The sequence below is a fragment of the Vicia villosa genome, linkage group LG5, assembly GCF_029867415.1.
Source record: "Vicia villosa cultivar HV-30 ecotype Madison, WI linkage group LG5, Vvil1.0, whole genome shotgun sequence".
Lineage (NCBI taxonomy): Eukaryota > Viridiplantae > Streptophyta > Magnoliopsida > Fabales > Fabaceae > Vicia > Vicia villosa.
In genome coordinates, this window is record NC_081184.1 from 147,975,336 (window position 1) to 147,992,859 (window position 17,524).

General features: G+C 36.1%; 1 protein-coding gene across 1 annotated transcript; it reads right to left on the reverse strand.

Moving 5' to 3' along the window:
• Positions 1-15,965: 15,965 nt before the first annotated feature.
• On the reverse strand, positions 15,966-16,701 carry LOC131607718 (uncharacterized). The gene is made up of 2 exons (XM_058879687.1): positions 16,483-16,701; positions 15,966-16,372 (listed from the first exon to the last, which is right to left on the reverse strand). Exons 1-2 carry the CDS (start codon positions 16,640-16,642, stop codon positions 16,179-16,181), a joined length of 354 nt encoding a protein of 117 aa, XP_058735670.1. The 5' UTR covers positions 16,643-16,701; the 3' UTR covers positions 15,966-16,178.
• Between the last annotated feature and the right edge of the window lie 823 nt (positions 16,702-17,524).

Below are 17,524 nucleotides of genomic sequence, written 5' to 3' on the forward strand. Positions count from 1 at the left end.
TTATATGAGAATATGTATGCTCCTAAATCTAAATGATCCGGATATAATCAGTCCGCCACAAAGGCACCACACAGAATTCATCTCATATCAATGAGGAAAATAACCCGCCACAAAGGCAATTCGCCACTAAGGCAAATAATGCATATGTCATGGAATTGATGATGCCAATGCAAATCCCACCACTTAGGCAAATTCTGTCAGTTAGACAATCATACAACCATATAATATCATATAATATCACATCATCAAGTACATCATCTTAAAATTTACATAATCACCCATTTTCAATCGTAATCACAACCGCACAAATAATAATAATAATTAGAACCAAACAAAGGTTCATCCACATCACATACTCATACTCAAACACACAATATATATAAAACTAGTAGTTATATTTTTTTTAACAGGATTAAATTTATGGAACAAAACTATAATTCCATTCTTTTTTTCCCTTCAAAACAATTATGTCCACAACGTTACAGAACAATTATGTTCAAGATGGTTTAGCCTAGAGTTAGAAATAGAATCGGCATAGATGGTTGACCTATTGGGATCCACAACATGACCACAAGCTTTGGCATATCCGGAGAAAATGGTATCAAAGCCACCACGGAAGCCATGTTACCCTTGCAAAACACCATTACATCATCAGCATAAAGGCAATGGGAAGGAGCCGTCATGCCTCTAACACCCTTGATAAGCTTCAAATTTTTTTGAAGAACAAAATTAGTGATACTTCTACTAATCACATCCTCAACAATGCAAAAGATAAGTAGGGACAAGGGGTCACCTTGTCTCACCCATCTCCCACAATAAAAAAACCAGAAGCCTTTTCATTGAAGGAGAAAGACATGTTGGCTAAGGAAAGAATGGTCCTTATCCAACAGTAAAAGATGCTACTGAAACAAACTTCTCAAGGATGTGTAACAAAAAATTCCAATCAATAGAATCAAAAACTTTAGTTATATCAACTTTCAAAGCAAGGTTTGAGCCAAAACATTTCTTGTGCATCAAGTTAATGGCTTTTGAAGTAAGGCCAATGCAATCCATGATGCATCTTCCATGGACAAAAAATGCTTGCTCCTTAGAATTGATGAGAAGCATGATAGAAGCCAACATGTCTGCAAGCACCATAGAAATAATTTTAAATTTGAAATTTTCTAGTGCTATAGGTCTAAATATTTATATTCAACCAGCATGACTGGATTTTGGCAGAAGGATGATGTAGCTGAAGTTGAAATTAGGCAAGATCCAGTTGGTGTGGAAGAAATTGTTGACTGCACCAATGACATCATGGCTAATGATATCCCATTAATTTTGTAAAAAGAAAACCCCAAAACCATTTGTCCCAAGAGCACCATCTTTTTTTAGGTTGAAAACTACATCTTTGATCTATCTGGCATTAGGAGGCTTAACAAGCATATTGTTGATATCCTCAGTGACAAGAAAGGAATACAATCATCAACTAAAGCTTGATCACTAAGAATGGTGTTGGACTCGAAGAAAAGCTCTTGAAAATAATTGACTACATGATATTTTAAAGTGCCTTGATCAAAATTAAATGTCCAATCAATTTTTATAGCAGAGATAAATTTAATATCATGATTGGTTTTGGTCACCCTATGGAAAAAATGGGTGTCTCTATCTCCATCCAACCATGTGCCATTTTAACTTGGCTTTTTCCTGCCAAAATAGGTTCTCAACAAATAGGGCATTATCCGAGGAGCCAAGAGAAGCCTTCTCTTGATAGCACATCAAGAGAAGAAAGGCCTTTTACTTGAATTCTTTAATGAATGATATCCAGGAACTCTTCAACTTGTTTGACTTTATCGGGAAGAATACCAATACAAATTTTATTCCAAGCATTAAGGATACCCCTTAGCCTCTTGACCTTTTCAAATAAAACCATCATGGGGCAACCACCAATGTTAACATCCCAGGAATTTTTATCACTTCAACACATATACAGTGTGTTGACCAAACTTTGAGGAATCTTAATTGAGAGGTAAAATTGACATCAAAGGTACCAAATTCCAGCTTGAAAGGATAATGATCTGATCAAAGAAGGAGAACCAATCTGAAGGATAGAAAAACACTTAGAAAGGGGGGGATTGAATAAGTGTGACTTTAAAACTTGGACAATAAAAATAAAATGCACAATTATTTTTATCCTGGTTCGCTGTTAACGAAGCTACTCCAGTCCACCCCCGCAGAGATGATTTACCTCAACTGAGGATTTAATCCACTAATCGCACGGATTACAATGGTTCTCCACTTAGCCGCAACTAAGTCTTCCAGAGTCTTCTGATCACAACTTGATCACTCCAGGAACAACTGCTTAGTTCACTCCTAAGACTTTTTCTAGAGTCTACTGATCAACACGATCACTCTAGGCTTAGTTCACTCCTAAGACTTTCTGCTCAGCCAACTGCCAAGACTTCCTGCTCAGCCAACTGCCAAGACTTCCTGCTCAGCCAACTGCCAAGACTTCCTAGAGTATACTGATCAACTGATCACTCTAGTTCCTTACAACTTAATGTAATCTATTCAAGAGTTTACAAATGCTTCTTAAAAGCGATAATCACAACTGTGATATTTCTCTTACAATTTAAGCTTAATCTCACTAAGATATTACAACAGCAATGTAGTGAGCTTTGATGAAGATGAAGATTCTGAGCTTTTGATTGAACAGCGTTTCAGCAAGTTAATTTGAATTGTATTGGTGCTAAATCGTTAACCTTGCTTCTCATCAGAACTTCATATTTATAGGCGTTGAGAAGATGACCGTTGAATGCATTTAATGCTTTGCGTGTTCCGTACAGCTTTGCATTTAATGTTATACGCTTTTGTCAACTACCTCGAGCCTTGTTCACGCTGTGTCTACTGACGTAGCCTTTAGTAGCTTTAACGTTCCTTTTGTCAGTCAGCGTAGTCTGCCACGTGTACTTCCTTCTGATCTGATGTTTGTGAATACGACGTTTGAATATCATCAGAGTCAAACAGCTTGGTGCAAAGCATCTTCTGATCTTCTGACCTTGAAGTGCTTCTGAGCGTGATACCATCTTCTGATCTTCAGTGCTTCTGATCTCATGTTCTTCTGATGCTTCCATAGACCCATGTTCTGATTCTGCTTCGACCATCTTCTGATGTCTTGCCAGACCATGTTCTGATGTTGCATGCTGAACCATTTGAGACACAACTTCTGAGCGCTGAATTATGCGTACTCTTTATATATTTCCTGAAAGGGAAATTGCATTGGATTAGAGTACCATATTATCTTAAGCAAAATTCATATTTATTGTTATCATCAAAACTAAGATAATTGATAAGAACAAATCTTGTTCTAACAATCTCCCCCTTTTTGATGATGACAAAAACATATATAAATGATATGAATTTGCGATCAGAAAGAGTAGACGGCAAAAGACAAATTACACAGCTATAGAATAAGCATATGAATATGTCTCCCCCTGAAATAAATACTCGAAGAACTTTGATAAAAGACTTCCCTGATTATTTCGGTAGAGACGATCATATGAGCTTCTGCCTTCAGAGAATTCATAGCTTCTGACTTCTGCTTCCATTGGACAGCTTCAGAACTTGAATTTCTTTAGATCCTTAGAACACTCACAGCTTCTGATTTCTGCTTCCATCGTGGACAGCTTCAGAACTTGAGTTTCTTTGATCTTCAGAACATTCACAGCTTCTGACTTCTGCTTCCATTCAGGACAGCTTCAGAACTTTGAATTTTCTGGATCTTCTAGGACATTCACATCTTCTGATTTCTGCTTCCCTCGGATAGCTTCAGAACTTTGAATGTCTACCAACATCACTTCATGCTAGATTTGTATCAGAACATTGTTGAATGTACCAGAGCATCATTTGAGCATCTCTACATCCTGAAATGTTACAGAACAAAAACTAAACGACAAAAGTCAGCATGAACGAGTTAGAACATAAAATGTATATTCAAATACATGATATGTATCAGAGCCAAATGTATCAGAGCATTTAGGCTAAAAACATGTATCAGAGCAAATAATGTATCAGAGCCATAACATTATGTGTATCAGGGCAAATAGAATTTTGTCATAACAGGATAGACAATGATATTCAAATTCTATTATCAGTGCTTCTGATTCATTCTTCTTTCTTGCTTCTGATTTCTGAAGCTAGACAACACTCAGCTTGCTTCAGTTTCCATGGTTTTGCTTCTAGTGTTTGCTTTGAAGATTCACTTCACTTCTCTGTACCTGCAAAACACTTAAACCATATAGAACTTGCAGTTCTTGTTAGTGAATGTGTGGGAGCCTTTACCCAGCAACTGATAGATTTAATCAAATCATTTATCATTTATCTTTCTCCCCCTTTTTGTCATAACATCAAAAAGAATATTTAAAAAAGATTCAGATGTATAAGACAGAACACATGAAGGAAGAAGATGATTTCATTAAGGTTCAACCAATGTGTACAGAAGTACAAGATGAAAAAAATTAGATGCACAGAAACAAAACAGATGCAAAGAAAAGAAAGAAACAACATAGACTCAATCTAAGATGGCCCTAGTCTTGACAAGATCTTGGCCAGCATCTGTTTGACATCATTGTTGTGTCCTTCTTGCCTCTCAATGAAAGCATCATACTTCTCATTGAGTGAGCTTTGCTCATCCTGTCTCCTCTGAATCGCTTCTAGAGTCCTTGCAAGACGAGAAGGTTCATCAGAAGAAGCTTCACCGCTTTCAACCACAGGAATGACAACTTGATCTGCAGCTTCCATAGAAGTATCATTTGCTGGGATATCCTCAACAGGGTCTGATTTAGCAACATGATCTTCAGCATCTGCTTCTTGCATAGAAGCATCTCCATATTCTGCAGCAGGAATTTCCGAGTCTCCATTCTTAAGTGCCTGAAGAATGGCAACTAGATTTCTTGGAGCAGAAGGACCTTCAACTTCTGGTGGGTCAACGACTTCTGGAATGACCAAGCTTGGGTCTTTCACAGACGGGTTTTCCCTCAGAAAGTCAAATAAGGTTTTGAAGTCTCCAAGCAGAACAGGATACTCAGGAATCCAGATAACCATGTCCCTGCATGGGTTTGCTTCCATTGCAGCAGCCAGTCTCAATACTTCCAATTCATCCACAAAGGGCTTCTCTTCCAACAGATATCTGCCTCTGAGACGAGCAAACCAGAAGTCTTCGTAATTCCGCAGAATTCCACGAGGCCGTGGGGCAGCAGCTACACAGGCTTCCTGAAGTTCTAAAAACAGAGCATCTGATTCTCCGCGAAAGATCCTCCAGAAGTTCCGCATAGCAACATCATTCAATCCAGAACCTTCAGCGAGTCTGAGAGTATCAAAGATACTTCTGAGATTCCTCTTTATGTTTTCAAAAACTACACCAATAGGATATACAGGGCGGGATTTTATTTGGATTTTTGAAAAGGCAGGGTTGGAGGTGAAGTATGGAAGAGGTTCTCTATCCAACCTATAAGAAGATTCTGCTTCAGTATCAGAATCTAACACTACCACTTCAGCTTCAGGACGAGGCTTGGGAGTGTAGTTGCAATCACGGAGCAGCTGCTCATGTGATGCAGAGGTTGGAAAAGGAGAATCACAAGGATTGTTTTGAGAGGTGGAGGGAGTATGTTCAAAAGTGGTATTGGGAGAAGGTTGAGATGGAAAGAGAGTTTGAAGGGGTTGTATGTTCAGAACAAGATTGTCAACAGTTTGGTTAGAGACAAGATTAGTGGAGGGTGAGGGAGACGGAATGGATTGAGGAGATGGTGGAGATTTTGTGAAGGGAAATGGTGAGGGAGGAAGAGAATTGGATTTGTTTGCATGTGAAGAAGGAATGGGTATAGGGGAAGATGGTGGTGTAAGAATATGGACAACAACGGGTGATTCTGATGAGGCTTTTTCTGGTTCAGGGGTAGGTACAACCTCTATTGGTGTAGCTTCTGAACAAACAACAGGAACAGAAATAGGTTCAGAAATGCATATACCTTTTGAACCCTTCAGAAGCGCTTTGGTCACATCCTCCGTTTTCTTCAGCTTTTTACTCTTCGGCTCTTCAATAATCTTTGCTTTGCCTCTAGAGATTTCTTTCCTTCTGACATAAGCCTGAACTTCTTGTTGGTTTTCAGCTTCTTGAGGGATATTGTCTTCATCAGAGCTTTGAATAATCATCTTCCTCTTCTTGGTTATCTTCTTTTCAACAGCTTCAACTATCTCCTCATTTTTGTTTGACTTCTTCTTCTTTTTCTCTTTCTCAAAGTCATCAGATACGGCCTTAACAACATTAGCAATCACCTTTTTAGAAGCCTCTTGTTTCTTAGAAACAGCAGAAGGATAATCATGCTTTCTTTTAGTCCTTTCTTCCCTTTTGCGATTTACTTTGAAAGGGGCACCTTTGTCTTGATCTTTAAAACTCTTGTTCTCTTCAAGAGATTTCAGATAAACAGTTTTGACTTCAGGTACCTCACTATTGAAGAAGGTTTCAAAGTCAGCCAGTACTGGTTCTCTTATGGTTCTTGTTCCAGCTAGAGGTTCAGGAACTTTGAGAGCAGTGTCAATGATTTTCATCTTCTTTAAAGAGAAGGCATTCAGACAAGCCCCAGTGGTGACAGCAAGATCTTTGATGATACCTTCAGACTCCAGACTTTCAACAATCTTGGAATGTACCAGAAGGTTTGTAATAATCCTACCAAAAGGAATGGTTGTTCCAGCATTTTCCTTTCTGAAAGCATTCCTGGAATCCTTTACTGCTTTCCACATATGGTTGAAGATAATGTAAATCGCATCAACCTTCTTCTGAGTGGCAATGCAATAAAGAATATACCTTTGATCATTACTGATGAAGTCCGAGGCATGAGTTGATTTCCTATGGTAGAAACACCCGAGAAGGATCTTTGTCCAGATTCTGTAGATATCTTTCAGATTCTTGACATGTGTAGTTTTCTTGACATTTGAATAGAGAGTGGATAGAATATCTTCCACATCTTCTCTTTGATCAGACTCAAAAGCCCCTTCAGGATTTTTCAGATCAAACATCACTCTTAGGATGTTTTCAGTAACAACGACTGACTTTCCATGGACGAAGGAGAGTATAGCTTTTGGTGCAACCACAGCATGTACCCAGAACTCTTTGACAAGATCCGGATAAACAGGGCCAACGAACTCAGCAAACAATGAGGTCCATCCTTGAAAGATGATGTCTTCTTTAAGATGAAATTGATTTTCTTCAAGGTTATCAAAGTCGACCATGAGTTCACACAAAACTTCCAATTTATTTTTGGGGATGGAGCATGCAACAACAGGAGTGAGTTCCTGGTGTGTTTCATCGTGCATATGAAGAAGAGTAGATGACCCAGCAAAATGAGATGAAGAAGCAGCCATTGAACAGAATGAACAAAAAAACGAGCAAGAGAAGCGAACTGGGTTTTCGATTAGGGTTTGTAGAAAACGGCTAAGAACTTTTCAAACGAGAGAATGCAAGGAGAGAGAGAGAGACAAAGGAGCGAAAAAGATGTATGATATGATTTGAAAAACATATATAGAGACGAATTAAAAAGAAATAAATTGAACAGTTCCAGAATCAAAGGAAATCAATTTTATTAAATGATGAGTGACATGAGGAGAGAGAGAACGTGGTAAATGACATGATTCAATACAGTTACCTAGGTCGGCGTCTTTTCAACTGCACGCTTTGTACTAACCGTACATATACGTGTTCATCATCAGATAATAGATGACAGCTGTATTAAGAATAGACTTTACGCCTTCAGATTCTGATCACTGCTTCTGAGTTGATCAAGTTTCTCTTCTGGAAATACTCCTTCTGAAGTGTGCTGATATAAGTCTGAATGATCTTCAGATCCATTACTTCTGATGTACACCGCTTCTGGAGGTTCACTTCTTTGTTCTGCAGCTTCTGATAAGATAAAACTGTATCTGCAGAAATTCTTAAGCTCTTTGTTTCATCAGGAACAAGTTTATCATCAAAACCGATGTTTATTGATTTGTCCACAATCAATGTTTCAATGTTGTATATTCTGTAGCATCAAGAATGAAACATCAATGCTTTAGAGACAAACAAGAACAGATGGTTCCAAGACTAATAAACTTTCTTTTCTGAAATCCTACAAACATAGTTTCTTCAACAGATTTAAGAACCAGAACTTGAAAGACAATCTTTCTTCCCTTCAAGTGTTGAGACCAACTTGAATCCAGGTGTCATGTCATGTTGAATGTTGTCTTCTTTGTTATCAAGAGAATCTGCAAAAGAAATAATCTTTTTCTTTGGTACCCACATCTTCTTGGGTCCTTTCTTGTTAGATTTTCTCAAGTTCTGTTTGAACTTGGGTTTGACATTGTAAGCAATAAGAGGAACAGCATGATAATTTTTAATGTGAGTTTCATGATATTTCCTAGGTTGTGTCACATGCTTCTTAGTGTGTGTAATGTGAAAACTTTGTGCATGTGAAGTGTGCCTAATATCATGTGAGTGGCCATACTTGAACTGATCATACAATGGTTTGTATGTGATTTTCATCTCATCAACAGGTTCAAGTTTGTATGGGGTTTCACCCTCATAACCAATACCAACTCTTTTGTTTCCCGCCACAGCATATATCATAGAAGCTAGCTGACTTCTGCCAATACTTCTAGATAAGAACTTCCTGAAACTTAAATCATATTCTTTCAGAATATGGTTTAGACTGGGAGTGGATTTTTCTGAATCAGAAGTAGATCCAACATTATTGGATAGTTTTAAAAGTTTTTCTTTTAATTCAGAATTCTCCAACTCAAGCTTCTTTGTTTCAAATTCAAATTGCTTTTTCAGCTTTTTGTATTTGAGACTAATCTGAGACTTGAGTTCCAGAAGTTCAGTTAGACCGGAAACTAACTCATCTCTAGTAAGTTCAGAAAATACCTCTTCAGAATCTGATTCTGATGTAGATTCTGATCCGTCATCTTCTGTCGCCATCAGCGCACAGTTGGCCTGCTCATCTTCTGAATCATCTTCTGACTCATCCTAGGTTGCCATAAGACCTTTCTTCTTATGAAACTTTTTCTTGGGACTTTCCTTCTGAAGATTTGGACATTCATTCTTGTAGTGTCCAGGCTCATTGCATTCATAGCACATGACCTTCTTCTTGTCAAATCTTCTTTCATCAGAAGATTCTCCACGTTCAAATTTCCTTGAACTTCTGAAGCCTCTGAACTTCCTTTGCTTGGTCTTCCAGAGTTGGTTTAGCCTTCTGGAAATCATGGATAGTTCATCTTCTTCTTCAGATTCTGATTCTTCAGGATCTTCTTCTCTAGCCTGAAAAGCGTTAGTGCATTTCTTGATATTAGATTTTAATGCAATAGACTTACCTTTCTTTTGAGGCTCATTTGCGTCCAGCTCAATCTCATGGCTTCTCAAGGCACTGATAAGCTCTTCCAGAGAAACTTCATTCAGATTCTTCGCAATCTTGAATGCAGTCACCATAGGACCCCATCTTCTGGGTAAGCTTCTGATGATCTTCTTCACATGATCAGCCTTGGTGTATCCTTTGTCAAGAACTCTCAATCCAGCAGTAAGAGTTTGAAATCTCGAAAACATCTTTTCAATGTCTTCATCATCCTCCATCTTGAAGGCTTCATACTTCTGGATTAAGGCAAGAGCTTTTGTCTCCTTGACTTGAGCATTTCCTTCATGAGTCATTTTCAAGGACTCATATATGTCATAGGCCGTTTCCCTGTTAGATATCTTCTCATACTCAGCATGAGAGATAGCATTCAGCAAAACAGTTCTACATTTATGATGATTCCTGAAAAGCTTCTTTTGATCATCATTCATTTCTTGCCTTGACAGCTTTACGCCTCTGGCATTTACAGGATGTTTGTAACCATCCATCAGAAGATCCCATAGATCACCATCTAGACCCAGAAAGTAACTTTCCAGTTTATCTTTCCAGTATTCAAAGTTTTCACCATCAAATACCGGCGGTCTAGTATAACTATTGTTACCGTTGTATTGCTCAGCAGAGCCAGATGTAGATGCAGGTGTAGGTATAGTCCTTTCACTTTCATCAACCATCTTTTAAATGAAGCGTTTTTCTCTTCCTGAATCTTTTCTAAACACGGTTAAGTGCTTGCACCTTAGAACCGGCGCTCTGATGCCAATTGAAGGATAGAAAAACACTTAGAAAGGGGGGGATTGAATAAGTGTGACTTTAAAACTTGGACAATAAAAATAAAATGCACAATTATTTTTATCCTGGTTCGCTGTTAACGAAGCTACTCCAGTCCACCCCCGCAGAGATGATTTACCTCAACTGAGGATTTAATACACTAATCGCACGGATTACAATGGTTCTCCACTTAGCCGCAACTAAGTCTTCCAGAGTCTTCTGATCACAACTTGATCACTCCAGGAACAACTGCTTAGTTCACTCCTAAGACTTTTTCTAGAGTCTACTGATCAACACGATCACTCTAGGCTTAGTTCACTCCTAAGACTTTCTGCTCAGCCAACTGCCAAGACTTCCTGCTCAGCCAACTGCCAAGACTTCCTGCTCAGCCAACTGCCAAGACTTCCTAGAGTATACTGATCAACTGATCACTCTAGTTCCTTACAACTTAATGTAATCTATTCAAGAGTTTACAAATGCTTCTTAAAAGCGATAATCACAACTGTGATATTTCTCTTACAATTTAAGCTTAATCTCACTAAGATATTACAACAGCAATGTAGTGAGCTTTGATGAAGATGAAGATTCTGAGCTTTTGATTGAACAGCGTTTCAGCAAGTTAATTTGAATTGTATTGGTGCTAAATCGTTAACCTTGCTTCTCATCAGAACTTCATATTTATAGGCGTTGAGAAGATGACCGTTGAATGCATTTAATGCTTTGCGTGTTCCGTACAGCTTTGCATTTAATGTTATACGCTTTTGTCAACTACCTCGAGCCTTGTTCACGCTGTGTCTACTGACGTAGCCTTTAGTAGCTTTAACGTTCCTTTTGTCAGTCAGCGTAGTCTGCCACGTGTACTTCCTTCTGATCTGATGTTTGTGAATACGACGTTTGAATATCATCAGAGTCAAACAGCTTGGTGCAAAGCATCTTCTGATCTTCTGACCTTGAAGTGCTTCTGAGCGTGATACCATCTTCTGATCTTCAGTGCTTCTGATCTCATGTTCTTCTGATGCTTCCATAGACCCATGTTCTGATTCTGCTTCGACCATCTTCTGATGTCTTGCCAGACCATGTTCTGATGTTGCATGCTGAACCATTTGAGACACAACTTCTGAGCGCTGAATTATGCGTACTCTTTATATATTTCCTGAAAGGGAAATTGCATTGGATTAGAGTACCATATTATCTTAAGCAAAATTCATATTTATTGTTATCATCAAAACTAAGATAATTGATAAGAACAAATCTTGTTCTAACACAATCCATATTGCAGATGCATCTATAAGGCCTCTTTTGAGCGTGAGCACCACCAAGACGCCCATTTGACTAGGTAAACTTAGCACCTACTGCAGGCAGCTGCAAGAGATCATTAAGATTTATCCATAATTGAAAATATTTGATTGTAAAATTAAAAGGAGTCATGCTACCTTTGTATTCATGAGCACCAAGGGTGACATTAAAGTCATCAATCAAAAACCAGGGGAACCTGAAATTCCAAATACGGGTAGTAAGCTTGTGCCATAAGATTCTTCTAGCTAAATAACTAGTAGGCATAGACATCAATAAGACCAAAACATTTCCCATTTAGGCAGGAGGGAAAAGCAACATATTGTTCACCAATATAGATAATAGTGGGGGTAAGAGACATCTTGCAGAAACACCAGAGATTAGGTAAAGTATTATTTTTATTATTAAGAGAGACTAACTTCGAACCATGTTTCAACAACCGAATTTGAGGAAATTGATCATTATTCATCCATGGCTCAACCACCAATAGAAAGTTAGGTTGATGGAAAAAATGATTCTTTTCAAGGCTTGTTTAATTTGGGTGTTGGCCAAACTCATTGAATTCCCAAAGATGCAGATCGTTTCAAAGGCATGGTGTGACCAACCTTTGGCCTGGTTACATAGGAGCTCCTAGTTTTCAACTACTTTTTCTTGTTCTGGTTCTGACCAATGTGAAGTGATTATACAGGGGAAAATGATCACTATCATAGTCTTCAATCTCATCAATTTCTATGACAGCTAAATTGTCCTGGGTATCGTGGAATCACTTTTTAATACTAGCTAACTTATCAGCTGGAGAAATTTCAATTGAGTCACTCTCATCCTTTAGGACCTGAGTGGCATTAAAAAAGTCATTCCCAAAAGAGTTATCCTATGAATCCACTATTTCTTATGAATCCTATTTTTTTTTCTCTGCCACCAAATCCTATAAGGCATCAAATTTGTTTGGTAAAATGGGAGTCTTCACGATAACACTAGGTTGAGGATCCTGAAAATTCTTGGCCAGCACATTATCAATTATTGGATCCTGAACTTTGACACTATTTCCAATAACATGTTTACCCTTGTCCATGTTCTCTTTTGAAATATTTCCATTCCTAACCTTGACATAAATCTTCTTGTTGTGCTTAGCTTTAATGTTTTTATCCATGGGTTCCCCGTTCAGTTTCTTATAACTAGGGGTGTGCAAAATATCCAGTTGTGATGCCCAAATCCATAACCAAACCTAAATCACTTTTAAATATCCGGATATAATTGAATGGTTATTAACTGGTTTAGTTATTAATGGTTTGGTTATCCATTCATATAATCCGGATATAATTAAATGGTTATTAACTGGTTAAATTATTCTGGATTCGGTTATAATCCGGTTATTATCCAAATCCAAATATTTTAATTCTCAAAATAAAATAAAAAATTTGAAAAAAAATAATTTTCAAAATTGGATTTTTTTTAAAAATCGGTTATATAATCATAATCAAATTTATAACCAGTTTTGATTAAAATGTGATTATGGTTATAAATCCAAACCATTTAAATGGTTTTAAAATGGTTATGGTTTGGTTTTTGAAAATAACCAACCATGCACACCCCTACTTATAACCCTTAACGCTGTGTATTTAATGTTCACAAAAAGAGCAAAATCTTTCCTTTCAACTAAAACATTATGATTAAGGAGAGAGATCCATGTCAACTAGAACACTCTAACATTAAGTCTAAAATTTTGATCAACCATGGATTTTGAGGCAATGGCATTAATGAAGATTGGTGAACCAACACTACTAGCAATAGAAAATAAGAAGTTAGTGCCAATATTCTTGCGCAAGACCAAATAACCTAATTCAGCCCTGGTGTATCCAGCAAAAGAGTTTAAGCTTTAAGGTATAAAAGAGAGGAAGTGTGAAAGCTCGTCTGAATGTGTTTTAGTGATCAAATTTTTGTAGAAACACATGTGTTTTCGTAAATTAATATGGATAAATCACACACTCATTAACACTTCTTTTCAAGCATCTATTTTCAAATAAAAGTGTATAAAATTATTTAGAAGTTTAGCCAGATGAATTTGGAACTGTCATATTAATTATGGTAGATTTTCCAATTGTATAATTGATTAGATCAAGTACCTAATCTATTAGATGAGGAAAAATGAGTCTATAATCGATTATGACAGTGTCTTAATGATGAATACCATATCTCTATTAAAATCTTCTAAAATGGGCATAAATAATCATTTATTTATGGTACCTAATTAATTAGATTCAAGATATAATCAATTAGGTAATTAATTTTTCCCATTGATAGTTTCCTTTTCTGAACCATTCTTTGACCTATAAATAGAGGTCTTCCCTTTAATTTTTTTCAAATCCAGAAACGAGAGATATCTCACCTTCGTATCTCCCACTCAATCTAGAAAGTATTTCTTCTTTCTCTCACATTAATTTAACCATAGTGCTTTGAGAAAGGTTTTTGAGTTTAAGCGAGGAAATTGTTCTACAAAGGGTATTATTGTAAATTTAACAAAACTTATTTTTCCTCTTGAGTGAATTATTCTTCTTTAGGAAGTGTTTGTTTGGGCTTAGAGTTAAACCCGTCAAAGCTCCTTTTGAGGGATTAGTGTTAAATATTCGTTTGGTTCGTGAGTTCAGCCATTGAGGGAAAACTTTCTTTTTGGGTTCTTGCATATAACCATTGAAAAGTATTCTTCTCAATTCTTGATCTCAAAACGGTGAAAAAACTCAATTGGTTTGATATCATTCTAGTGTAAAATCTCGGTTCAATTCGTGGTCAGCATGGTATAAAACCCCGATTCAGTTTAGAGGGTAGTCAATTCAAACCTCATCACGCCACAATGGGATGCATCGCGTGCGCACGCAGGAAATCCAAAGGCTAAAGGCTTGTTTTCTTCTACTTTTCTTCAATATTTTCACCAAGTCTATTTCTTCCTTGTGCTGCATTTTTGCTCATTTCTTCACATTTTGCCTTTGCCCATTATTCTTCTGAATTCATCCAAAAAATTTCATAAAAATCATGTAATGACGACTATCATCAGATTAATGCGAGAATATTTTTACACTAACGGCAATGACCCGTTTGATCATACATGTCATCGGTTCCACGCCCCTCATGTACCCTTTCTCGTACTAGTCTTTGTTGATTCACCACAGGAGTTTGATACGAGTTCCTTGGATCATCATCATCACCAAATTGCCTAATAAGTTTTTATAATTCTACGTAGTCTTATGCATACATTGACACGCAACCGTAATTGAGTTTGTTGTCCATGTCGTTGTAGTTAGGTTGTGTTGTTTGGATTGATGGGGTTATTGTTGGGTGGTCTGGTCAATTGAATGACGACATTGGTTTGAATTCTTTATTGGGAAAAGGAATAAATGATCTTGTGGTGTTTTGTGGCCATATGTTTGTTCGATGTTTTAGTGTTGTAATATTAGAGTGTTTAAGTTATGGTAGAAAGTGTTGGTGTCATAGATTTATTAGGTGTTTTGGCTATGGTAATAGGATGTGTTGGCGACATATGCTTGTTGGGTGTTTGTGTGCAAGTATTTTGGTAATTTTGTTTGGGGTTAGATGTTGAAGCTTGTATAAGTGGTTTGGCGTGGGTTGCAAAAATACATATCTTCATAGTATGACCCAATTGTAATCAATTTATTCCAATACATATGATTATTAGTTGGTTTAGATTCGGTTGGCATGATTCATTGATGTCGACGATTCCAATGACAACACTCAGCTTTGGCACAATCTTTTCAATCTAATAGCTTTTCCTTAATGGAAAAACATGATTATTTGAAGAAAAAAATTTATTAGAAAACATACTTATTTTAAAAAATTATATTCATATATTTAGGCCCTTGCTTTAGCAATAAAAATCATGTTTGCTATAAAATAGAGCACGTAATAATGTGCATGCAACAAAGCTAGTTAAATTGGAAACACTTTCTAGTTAAGATTAACAAAAATAATCTTCGTTGATGTAATTATAATATGTGATATTGGTTGCAATTTGTATTCCTCGTTTCCAATTTCATTTCTTATCAATAATCATTAATACAAATATCTGGCTTCAAAAAATACTCCCTGAAGCAGCCGTTCTCATCTTTTACAATCAAGTCTCTCTAACTTTCCTATATCATGGTTCAACTTCTTGTTTAATGGGATAACTAAGATGTACTATCAGGGCCGTCTTTGAAGGCGTGCAAGACGGGGTACCGCACAGGGTCTCAAAATTTTCACACTTAATATGTGACTAAATAGGGCCTCATAAAATACTTATAATGGTTAAACTATGGTTATATAGGGCCTCTATTTGTTTTTCCATAATTAAACTAAGACTAATCTACACGGGGCCTCCGAAAAAATTGAGACGGCCTTGTGTAGTATAAGTACCAGTTAAAACCATAAGAAAATAAAGTACATGTGGTTAAGTTTCCTTGAATATCTATTTCATTTCCAATTACAGAAAATTGATCAAAATAGTGAAAAAGATCAATAATGCCTACAAATTTAATTCATTTAGTAATAGCATAAGCATTCACTTAACACCATGGCAACACCAAGTTAACAAAACACAGTAGCATGGGAAAAGGAACACAGCCAGAAACTGTTCCTAAGCAAGATCTTAACACAAAGATTATATTACACTATCATAATAATAATAATAATAATAGTAATAATGAACACAAAAGCATTCTAAATGCGAGTGTCCCAGAGGGATTCTTGCTGAACTTTACCACTTTTCAGAAGCTTCTCAATCTCCTGCGGAGGGTTCAAACCAAGATTCACCGCGCGCTCCCACCGTGCCAGCCTCGTCATCCCAATACAAGGCCCGTAAACCGTGTTCATGTCAAATTGTCGCAACACCGACTCGCTTTCGCTGTATTCATCTGTAAACCAACAAAGCCAAAATCAGATTACAGAAAAAATAAATCTAAAGGAATGTGATTTGAGTGAATGAGAAAACCCTAGAAATTGAAGGAAATGAAAGAATTAGAACCTTGGAGATCTGGTTTGCCGTTGCAGAAAGTGAGGGCTGGTGGTTGGGCGACATTGGAACCGAAAGTGGCGGCGTGGATTGGAGGTTTCTTGGCATTGGCGGTGGCGGTGTTTGGGTTTTTTCTTTGCTTGTAGAAACCTTTGATATTTGCTGATGACATTTTCTCTCTCTATCCTCTTTCAAAATTTGAATTTTGAAAAATGCTTGAATGTCTCTAGCTGTCTAAAGAAGCATCCACCTTTAAATCAAAAGATTTAAATAATCCTGTCTTGAAACTCTAAATAACACAAGGTTGGTTTATTTAATCATTTTCTGTCCTTTAATACTAGTTGGAAAAGATAAACTTATTTTATTAGTACCAATGACAATAGATAAACCTATCATTTTAATTCTACCATACCTATATCCAAACATTTTCAAAATTCACTTAAATTAGTGAGGTAATATGGAAAAATATGTTAAAATATTATAAATATTTTTATATTAATTTTTATCTCTATAAATATCTAAAATTTCATTTTAATTCTTATTAAAAAAAATGACATATTTTTGTTCCTACAAAATTATTATGCACGTAATTTTAGTCCCTACTGTTAAACCAATGTGTATTTTTGAATGATTATTTGACAAACATGTTTAGAACGTTATAAAAAATTCTTCCTTAAAAAAAGAACTCAAAAATTATTTTTTAAGTCGAGATTTGCATTACTTTTATCATTATTTTTTGAAATTTAAAAAATTCATATTTAATTCTTCTCATTTTAAAAAATTCTATAATTTTAAAAAAAAATATTTTATAATATTATAAACACGTATGAAAAAAATTATTCAAAAATTTAAAATTTTAAGGTTAATTAAACAGTTTTCAAATTTTTAAAAAAATAGCGGGGACTAAAACTATATATATATATATATATATATATATATATATATATATATATATATATATATATATATATATCTAAATTTTTTATAAAAACTAAAATATATCACTTTTTAATAATAAGAACTAAAAATAAAATTTGAGATATTTATAAGAGAA